General features: G+C 38.2%; 1 protein-coding gene across 14 annotated transcripts in view; it reads right to left on the bottom strand.

The window, feature by feature from the left end:
* The window catches only part of LOC102679904 (lachesin-like), a 282,869-nt gene that overhangs the window by 49,833 nt on the left and 222,311 nt on the right, over positions 1-10,725 (bottom strand). For 13 of the 14 annotated variants that reach the window (XM_031509080.1, XM_031509079.1, XM_031509091.1 and 10 more), the window contains one exon: positions 4,155-4,283. The exons of the other annotated variant lie outside the window; for it this stretch is intronic. In XM_031509080.1, the coding sequence (XP_031364940.1) occupies positions 4,155-4,283 (129 nt within the window). The remainder of the gene's footprint in view (positions 1-4,154; positions 4,284-10,725) is intronic. 14 annotated transcript variants of the gene reach the window in all.

Raw genomic sequence — 10,725 nt, 5'->3', positions numbered from 1 at the left:
CCTTTCGTTTCCACCTGTCGACCTCCCTCCCTCCCTCCCTCCTTCCCTCCTCGCCTCGGATCCTTTCCTTCCAGCCGTTCCTCTCCAAGAAATTAATCCATCCTCGCGATTCATCGTTCGTATCGATCGAGCCATTTTGGATTTTTGACAGTCATCCCGATTTATTATACGCGAACGATATGAACAAACTACCCCCTCGCAAATATATCCAGAAACAAGAGAGGGATAAAACGAATACAAGGATGAAACTGGAAACTGGAAGCGCGCTGGATTCGCTCTTTCATGGAGGAATGAATTTGCTCGTCTTTTTATAAAAGGACCCTCCCGGTTCAACGGCGTCTTAATTATCCAAACTCGGGACGTAGCCCCGTTAATTAGTCGAGGAGAGGTTTGTTGGTTTCGAAGCTCTCCTTCCACAGTTATCGCGTAATCGAGCAACAAAACTAATCCGATTCTTACGGTTACCTTACCTTCGACTTCTTTTCCCCCCTCCTCGAGGGAAACGAGATTAAGTCTCGTATTTCGTATCTCGTATAAACGAAAACCACCACCCCAACGAATTCTGACATATTTTTAACTCGAAAGAAGAGTTAATGCTCGCCCATATTCTTTTTGTCTCTCTTTACTTTTATTCTTCCTTTCGTTTCGAGGAAGAATTAGGAGGCAAGGATGACGAGGTGAAAAAAGGAAACGAATCGTTCATATCCCATCGCTTTTGCCAAAGATTAGAATTTGTATAATGCGAAGGCAGAAGAGGGTTGGAGAGGGTTGGAGAGGTATTTAAGTGGACGGTCGCGGGCCTTTTGTAATCCGGCAAGGACACCTCGGATCCGCGCGTTGATCGAATATCTTTTTCCGCGGACCCACCCCGGTAATCCGAGATAACCGTTTCACCCCTCATTTTTCACTCGCCGCAAAAAAAGCCCATTCTCCTCGCTTTACCGCCCCTTTTATCGCCGCCCTATCGGAATGATTATTTCTTTTTTATGCTCCACGATACGAGCGACCGGGAATATTTTTGATTCGATTCGACTCGAAAGAGGCCGGGATTCGGAGCAAAAAGTGAGGCTAGTTTTCCGTTCAATCGTCTGATGTTAATAATGTGATTGGTTTTTCAAGATCGTGTCGAGCTCCACGAATTCTCCTTTTATTAAATTTTATTACCACTTCGAAATTTTTATCCTTACCAACTTTTGCTCCTGAAACGCAACGAAAATTAAGAACTCTACGTTGTAAAGTAAGAGGAGGATACGTGACATCCAGAGATATGAATATGTAATATGAGTATAGCTATTTTTAATCGTTAAATGATGATGAGATAAGGAAAAAGTGAGTCTTGGAACCATAAAGTGAACAAAGAAGTATATTTCTCTCTGTAAAACTGTAGCAACTATTTCCATTCTTGTGGTTACGATTGTTCGATAAATATGTGATCTTGGTATACATACATCGGAAATATCACGACAAGAGGGGTTTATTTCGATGGAATCGATGGAAAGACAAGAAAGTTTCAGTGGAATGGAATGAAAGGTTGAGTCGAAACCGCGCGCGCCGACATCTTTGTAGGGAGAAAGATGAATATCTAAGATACGCACAGACAAAAGCTGTTTCTTTCGCGATCGGAGCGGAAACCGAGATTATCTGGTGCACCCGGATAAAATATGTCCTCCCCAAGCGCTCAAAGGGGTACCGCCACGCTCTGCCCCGCGGTATCGTTCTCCTTTTTGCGAACACACCGTTGAACAAAGGGGGTTGTTGCGAGTGGCGCCACTAGAATACGTGAAACGAAAATCTCTACGATATAATCTGGATTAAGGAGAAGGAAGTGTATTCTCTGATGTTTCTGGATGGCCGCTCGACCCGGAATAAATTGTTTCGAAGCCATCCAGAAAGGGATTGCAACGTTTCGCTCTCCCAAAGGGATCCCTTCTCTCTCCGATTTTCTAAAGAGCATCGTAACGGATTATTGTCGTCTTCTTATATTTTCTGATAGTTATATATAAATACGAATAAACATAATAAATTGTTTTCACTTTAGATGAACACAGGAAGAAGAAATAAATATACCAAGAGTAAAAATAATATTAAGATATTCTTATGTACTAATTATATTCAATTATTTTAATGAATTATTTCTGCAAATTATCTATACAAATACGCGTGATTCCATTAAAACTTCGACAAACTCTTCCTATTTCCTTACTTTGATCAACGCAACGCGAATCGATCCCATTTCTTCTTACGTTTCAAGACATTGATATTTTTAATCTAATTTGCCTGGTGGACGGGACAAATTGGCCAAAAGATTGAGGCGGGGTCGGGGAGAAGCGAGGGTAAAAATTATTCAAACGCATCGCGGCGAGGCGAGGCGAAGGCGGAGGGGAAAGCGGAGGGGAAGAAAAGTGGCGGTGCGGGAGTTTGGGGAGGCGGAAACGGAATGTTCTAAATAAAATATGTCCGCGCCCTTCTAAATATTCAAAGGGCAGAACGCTGGCTTGTCCCTTTTCCTGCTTCTCACGGTTGTTGCGCCGCGTACGCGCACAAACATGGCGTCAAGTGACACGAACGGATGGAACGCATAAAAGGGAAAAATGACCAGCAGCAGAGGGACTCGCGCTCGACCTGCCCCCGCTATTTCCCTCGGGTTCTCCGTAACGACGCATCCGCTCCACCTGTCCTTTCCTTCTTTCCTCGTCGAAGCCGAGGCTCGACGAGGAACTCTTCCTAGATTCGTGAAATTTAAAACAATATCGAAGATTCGTCTAAATTTTTTTTTTTCCGTGAAATTTCGATTGAATCGGAGGAATTGCGTTTAATTAATGGCGACGTTTGTTGTAGAATTTATTATGTTGATCGAAGTAAGCAATTATTTTTAATCTCTTTTCTTATATAAATTTTTTTCTAATATGGTAAAGATAAAGAATAGTGTTTCTTGGAATGTCAAATATTGAACGAGTCATTTACTTGAATACTTTGTAAAATATTAGAATACAGAATTATTAGAATTTATGTAATTATATAGATTTTTGATTTTTTTTTTTACTTTCCACTGTTCGTGAAACTGAATAATATTTTTTGTTGAACATTTTAGAATTATATTGTAAGACGAGATAAGACAAAAAGCTACTTAACATATAAAACTGAAAGCTAACGTTTTAATGTATTACATAAAAAAAAAAAAAAAAAAAATGAAAGCTAACGTTTTAATGTTTTAAAAAAAAAAAAAAAAATGAAAGCTAACGTTTTAATGTTTTAAAAAAAAAAAAAAAAATGAAAGCTAACGTTTTAATGTTTTAAAAAAAAAAAAAAAAAATGAAGATAAAAACTACAAGGTGTTCTTTTATTCTTACAAAAGATAAAAATGTGTAAGAAAAAAAAATTTATGCAGTGATAATATTGCGAATAAAAAAAAAGAAAAAATATAAAGATGGTTAAAAAATTTTGTGACAGTGATAATAAATATTAACATTACAAAATCATAAATGAATCATAATTATTATCCGTTAAATTTACGATAATTTTGTCGATCGGAGAAATGATTGCAACGGAGAGTGATTGAATTCCTTGTCGATCTAATTATAATCGTTATAATTAATAATTTTCGATGATTCTGCTTCGATATCGATTCATCTTATTAATCGAAAATCACGCGACAAGCGTGTAATCGAATCCAAATCACTTGGATTCACGGATCATTTTCGCATAAGGAGAGAATCGAATTTTCCCCTCCCCCCGAAAGTAATAAAAAAGAATTTCAATAACAAACCGAAGCAAGAAAAGTTATCGAATACGAAACCATTTCGAAATACTCGACGATATCCCACTATATTTCCCGTTCCATTTCCATTTCCCTTCTTTCGTCAATAACAGAAACCTCTCATTTTCTTTTCTCTCTTTTTTTTTCCCCCCGTACTTAAACCCCGTATCTCTGACAGAGGAAAAATCTTTCGTTCCTTTTTCTCGTTCCAAAAAAAAAAAGAAAAAAAAAAAAAAAAAAAAAAAAAAAAAACCAAAAGCAGGGGGGGTTTTTTCATTTTTTTTTTTTTTTTTTTTTTTTTTAAAAACGCGCGACTCGACGAACGCACGCGTAGGGACACGCTTGTGTACCTTGACTCTTGGTCGCCTATATGTATATATCCTTGAAACCTACTCACATTCGACGTCCACGGTGATCCTCTTGCTGACTGTTGGCGGGACTCCATTGGTCGCGATGCAGAGATACGCGCCCATTTCATTGCGCGTGATCCTCGTCAAGTTTAATTGCTCGCCATCGTACAGGAGCACTGAAACCGAAAGCAGAAATTGATTCAGCCCGGTCGGCCGTGCAAATATAGTGTACAGGCCGGAACAAACAGTCGCGTTCGACATAAACGTACAAACAGGATCTCTCCGAAGAGAAGAACCCGGCACCGGTTTTATCGGCGAAACTTTCTCGGTTAAATGAAACCCTTTTTTCCGGAGCTTGGTTGTAAAAAAAAAAAGAAGAGGGAGGGAAGGAGAGAGAGAGAAAGAGAGAGAAAGGGACAAAGGGCGGCGAGAGAGGGTAAACAAAAAAAGGGGGAGAGATGGGGGAAAAAGCGAAACCCACTGGAACACGCATCAATCTACGAAGCGAATTTTCCTGTCCTTTTTTTTATTATTCCTGCTGTCACTTGTTTGTCCCCCTCTCTATCGATTTCGACGAAATAACGCGTTCAACTTCTTAAAATTTTCGAGTAACTGCTGCTCGATTTGACTTGCAAGTCTGGTGTAAAATGGAAATATTAGCTAAAGATATTTAAGCTATTTAAATTCGATATACGTTTAACTTTATTTGTGAAATGCTTGAACAAAATTAATGAGGTTTTCGTTTATTTTTATCTATCTTTCGCGCGAAAATATTGCATACATCGCTCGTTGTATATCCATAAATATTTCTCTCCGAATCTTTCAATTCTAGATTGAATTCATGCATCTTATCTAATAAAACTCACTAAATAAACTATACTTACTTTTTAGTAACGAGCAATTCTCAAAAAATACTTTCCAATATTAACTTTTTAATATTTCCTTCCTTTTCAAAAACTCGTGTTTCAAAGCGTGTACGATAAACAGCGAAGAAATATTGTGAATTTAAACGGGGCCTGGAGAACCCGGAAAATCGTAAACAGCGGTAGGTTATATACAATCGAAAGAGGGAATCTTTTCGAAACTTCAATCCGGACCAGAAAGGTTCGCGCAACTTTGGAAAACAATCCCGCCGCGGTTAATACAAGGGCCCCGACTGCAACATCCTACCTACCGTTTCGAATAATTTTTAAGCTCGAGGACGAGCAGTCGCGTAAAAAGTTAGCGCGGTATATAAAAGTTGGTCCGAAAGTGCCGCTGTAAAAAGACGGCGAAAGGGAGAGAGACAGAGAGAAAAAAATAAGGTGCGCGGTCTTTTTATCGGGGCGAATATCAAAAAAAAGAATATCAAAAAAAAAAAAAAAAAGAAAAAAAAAACTGTTCTTCCATTTCCAAGTCGTTAAGCCGTCTTTCCCTGCGAAATCATCGCTGCGGCGAGAGAGAAGAAAGAGAGATAGAGAGAGAGAGAAGAAAAAGAGGAGGAGCTGTGCGAAAGCTGCACACCGATTTCGAAAAGATTCGCGAAGCGGATCCAATAAACGAACACTGGATGATGGTGTTGAAATTACGATTTCAAAGGCGTTAACACGTCGTACTCGAATCGGTTTCGCTCGAAACTGTTTCGTTTCGACGATGTATACGAGAGGCGATTCGTTGCCTCGCTCGTCGGTGAGGTAGAGGAAGGATAATAAGAAGAGGATAAAGAGAAGAGAAGAGCGAGGTCTCGTAAACCGAGAGTGAATGATAGTAGGTCACGAGAAAAAGGGTTAATAATTATTATTATTATCATTATCATGGCAACTGGGAGAAAATGGATCGTTCCTTTTTTTTTTTTTTCCTCGCGGAAGACAAAATGGCGCTCCAACGTTCATTAGCCTGACGCGAGCGTCGTTAGGTTAGCGTCAGGTTATACGAATGACTCTCTTTTTCTCTTCTTTCTTCTTTTTTTTTTTTTTTTTTTTTAAGAAGAAGAGAAGCGCAAAAATTACAATATTGATGATAAAATTTAATTGCGTTCGAAGAACGGAAATTAACTTCATTTTGTAAATATGTATTTGTACCGAGGCAACGCTTCTAATTAACGGGCTCTTTGTTCGGAAAGGAAGCGCGTTTATTAATGAGAGAGGAATTCGTACGAGGAACGAAGCTCGGGTTTCTTCCCTATAAAATTGGCTCGTCGATTATTTATGTCGAAATAATTGTTCGCATCGCGAGCCTCGGTTTTTAAATTAATATCTTCTGCAATTTATTGGAAATGTTTCGTTCGTTATAAGGATGGAAATGGTGAAAGGAATATTTCGCGTCCGAAATGTGAGGAAGAGGGGAAAAAAAAAAAAAAAAAAAAAAGAAAAATGAATATGCAAGGCAATTAACGAAATGCCAAAAAGGTAAAGTTTGGATAAGTTTCAGATACAGTTGCGATTGTTTAATTTACATCTGGTCTGGAAAAAGCTTGCAGCTACTTGGATAATTCTTACTATCAAGCTTGAACCACCGTGAACCGAGGCTTCCTCGGTTTCTGGCGTACCGTGTCTCTCCATCTCGTTTCAAACTTTCTTCGATTCGCAAGGGTAAAACGATTGTACTTTTCCGTGTTTAAACGTCAAATATTGTTAAAATATGCCCCTTCCATTTCCTTTCGTTCCGGCTCTTATAATACAACAAGGGAAGGGACAGGAGGAGGATGGAAAAAATATTTCCACAGGGATTACGACCGGAGGCGGGGTAGCCGGGCTTCGGTTTCTTACGACATTTATCCGTGAAAATAATTAATGAGAGCGTCGATGAAAGTCGATAAATTAAGAAAGGAGAGGATCTTTCTTTTTTCTTTTTTTTCTTTTTTTTTTTACCGATCTACCGACAATATCCGATCCAATTTTTTCCACGCGACTTGTTACCGTTCATAAATCTTTTTATTCGATTCATCTCGATTTTACATAATAGAAAATAGCTCGCTCGAAAGTATCTCAAATCCTCATTATCTTACAAGGAAATTTATTTAACCTGTGTATTACATATCTTATGAAAAAAAATTTCATAAAATTAGAATTTTTGGATTAATATTTTCTGTAAAATATTATATTATTACAAATTTAATATACAATCTGTAAAAACTTTTTTAGAACCTTATCATGGATCATATTAAGAGAACGAACCAAGAATTTATAATGACAATCAATTAAAGATTTTAATTCTAATACTACTGCACAATTTTAATCTTTCACGAACGACATAAATTTATCAATATAGATAGTTACTTTTTTGTCAACAATTAAAAACATTCGAACATTTCGCCAAAATTTCAAAATTTCTTCAAATATTTTTAATATTCTCCCTTCCTTTTTCCAACTCTACGAAATAGGAAATAACTAAAAAACAATCTGCACGCCTCGCGTTTTTCCATCGCGCGGTATAATCGCGTGGCTTGTTTTCCTTCGAAACGATATATATATATATATATATATACTCTATCCAATCGGCGATCTTTGGAAAACAATCACGAGGCAACACGAATCCCCCAAGCGGACGGATGAAATCCCGCGGCACCCGTGCGCTTCGAATCGCCAATCTCCTCTTTTCACGGTCCGTTCATAAATCTTTACGTGGCTTTATTCCGGCTTTACTCGCCTCCTGGTCGCGATTAACCCTCCGGCCATTAGAGCGTCCGGGGGAACGATGTTTCTTTCACGAGACACGCGCCCTGCCAAACTGTCTTTCCGCGCGTACGACAACCGCCAACACGTCGCTCGTATCCGCCAACCTAGCCGATACCCTCCCGAATAATTGAGGGGTTATCCTGAATTTTCCCGCTTCCTATCATTCTTCTCTTCCAGAAGATGACGTTCATCCTTCCATCCGTGCGAACGAAGAAAAGAAAGATCGGATTTCCCGATTTTTTTATTATTTTTAAGGCGTGGGTGGAGAAGAGCGAAGACTTTTTAGAGTCGTTGTTCGAGTATCGGATATTCGAGGGATATTGGAGAGAAGACGGTGGAGGAAAGGATTAGTAGTGGATTAGTAATCGCTTGTGGCTCGATGGTGAACTCTCTGACTGCCGTAAAGTATACTCCTGAGAGTTTTTACTCTTTAAAACGCGTTTAACCCTTTAAGCGAATGTACACGAATGTGGGCGAAGAAGAATGTACGAAGAAGGAGAAATTTTACGAAAGGATGAAAATCCTTGGCGAGTTCCATTTCCGAAAGGATTGAAGAAGGAAGAAAAGGAAATAAAATTTGCCCTCGGTTACGAGGATCGAGGAAGGAAAATATTCGGACATATTGTTCGACAATCGTTTATCGAACATTAGAGCGGAAACGTAGGGCGATCGTTACCCTTTTCCATCAGAGAAGGAATATCGACTTCCTATACAAGTTTATTTCACTATAGCTTCATTCTCTATTAATGTATTCGTCTATTGGTAGCGGAAGAGTGTTTAGGTAGGAACGGTTGGTTCAAAAGCCGAGAGGGATGCAAATCGATACATCGAGTAGGGGCGGTTTGCTAATAGCCATTTCGAAAGAAGAGTTTCATTGAAATTTTTATGCCGCATAACAGCAGGCGACAGGCAGAAACTTCATTATCGGTGGCCGGGCGCAGCGCGAAAGAATATCGTTGGGAACTTGTTTCAGGCTTCGTTTTAACGTCGTTTTTCCCCCAAAGTAATGCAATTTCTATCCCAGTGGAATGCAATACCGGTGACGAATAAGCGCGGTACGTGAACGAAAATTGCCAACAAAGATTAATTTTTATTCCCTTTCCTCCTCCTTCTCCTCTTCCTTCCCCTTTCTCCCCCATATTTTTCGTAATTCTTTTTCTCCCCCCACCCCCGTAAAGCTGTGTTCGAAAAGAATTACTCAAAGGTGCTTCGAGGTTTCGTTTTATTTTCCAGGACGATTACGTATGTCGCGTATTCTTTTCTATTTGGATCAAAACGAACAGCTGCGCCAAGATCGCTTGGATCCAGTTACCCTTCTTAACGAGAGAAGGGTAAAATTTTTTAAATGGATTATAAAGGAAGTTAGGAATAAAATTACTTACGATGAATAATTTATCATTCAATGCATCGAATAATCGCAGTTAAACGTGGCGAATTATATAGAAGATTTATATTAAGGATAATTATAATAGAGACGAGTAAGACGTTATTTTAAATAAAATTATTATTCAAAGTAACTTTATTCCAAATTTTAGTAACTTAATTAATTTTTCAACCTTTTAGTATCCAACTTTATTCTTAATCTATGATATTTTCTTGCCATGTAAATTTAACGCTGAATACTTTATTATTAATTCTGTTATTATTTGAATAAAAAATTAGAAATATATGTATTTATCTATTTTTTTTTCAAATTTTAAATTTGATAAGCATTTTAATATTAAAGCAACCGATCTATAGCATCTGAGTATCTACTTTATGTATAAATAATTATAATAAAAGTGATGAAAATAAGTAAAAATTTAATCAAATACATTTTCACTATTCTCAATAATAATTGTAAAGCAAATTTTTTGATTTGGTTGTCTCTCTTATTGTTAAATATACGGATATCGAGGATCCTCGACAATAAAAAAAATTACTTAAATCGGTATCCGTAGTCGAGAAAAAGGTTAAGAACCGCGGGTCTAGATGCGTTTACACTCGGGTTAATTCGATTAAATTATCCGATCTCCGGTTTAATCAGACGTCTCGTCCGCCTTTGTCCCCTTGCCCCCTTTAATTTCATTTGCAACCGCGGCGAGATGAAAGGAGAGAGCCGTTTCTTCTTTTTTTTTTCTTTTTCCTCCTCCTTCTCTCTTTTCTTCTTCTTCTTCTTCTTCTTCTTCTTCTTCTTCTTGCTCCTCGCTTTTCCTCGTCGTGCAAACTCGTGTCGGTGGAGTGAAAAAAACGAATGCAGTCATCTTGGTCTAAGGATATCACGGGTGTCCAGGGAACAAATGGGCCGGATGTGACAGAAAGTGCGCTATCAAGCTCGCGAATGTGTATATCGTTAGAGCAGATGCACTCTCTCGCTCGAAAACTTAGGGGAATGATTCGCCGCGAAATGGTTGAGCCAGCCAGCCAGCTCATGAATTTGTATGAAGCTGCAGAGAGGCTTGGATGCCTTGGAAGCGTCGGTTCGCGGATGTCTGAGCACGAATTCCGATCTTTTACGATTCGAAGAGAGAATTCGAGAGAAATTGTCGGGGGAAGGGAGACGGATTGGTGTTTGGCCAACTTACGATATTGACTGACGATGAGATCGAGCATTATCGAAATATAATTATAAATAAATCAGAAATATATATATATATTTTTTTCCAGAAACAGAAATTTATTTATACGTTTATCTATAAATTTACCTATAATATTTATATATTTGCCTCGATCACTTTTTCGTGAAAATTATTCGAATCTTCTAGAATCGCAACGCGATGAATTAATTTCTAATATAATATAGCACAGTACGATACATATTCTATTAATCACAATATTATCATTATTATTATTATTAATTGTATTAATCGAATGAGTCGAAATCAAAAAACGAGGGAAACTGTTAATTTTTCTTTTCTCCTATTTCGATTTAACTTCGACAAGTCGACCCTCCCCTCCGTTCTTTCTACGCGTGATGGAAAAC

This window comes from Apis dorsata, unplaced genomic scaffold (genome assembly GCF_000469605.1).
Source record: "Apis dorsata unplaced genomic scaffold, Apis dorsata 1.3 scaffold_127, whole genome shotgun sequence".
NCBI classification, from domain to species: domain Eukaryota; kingdom Metazoa; phylum Arthropoda; class Insecta; order Hymenoptera; family Apidae; genus Apis; species Apis dorsata.
The sequence above is the reverse complement of the archived record's forward strand: the minus strand, read 5'-3'. Positions and strand labels throughout refer to the sequence as shown.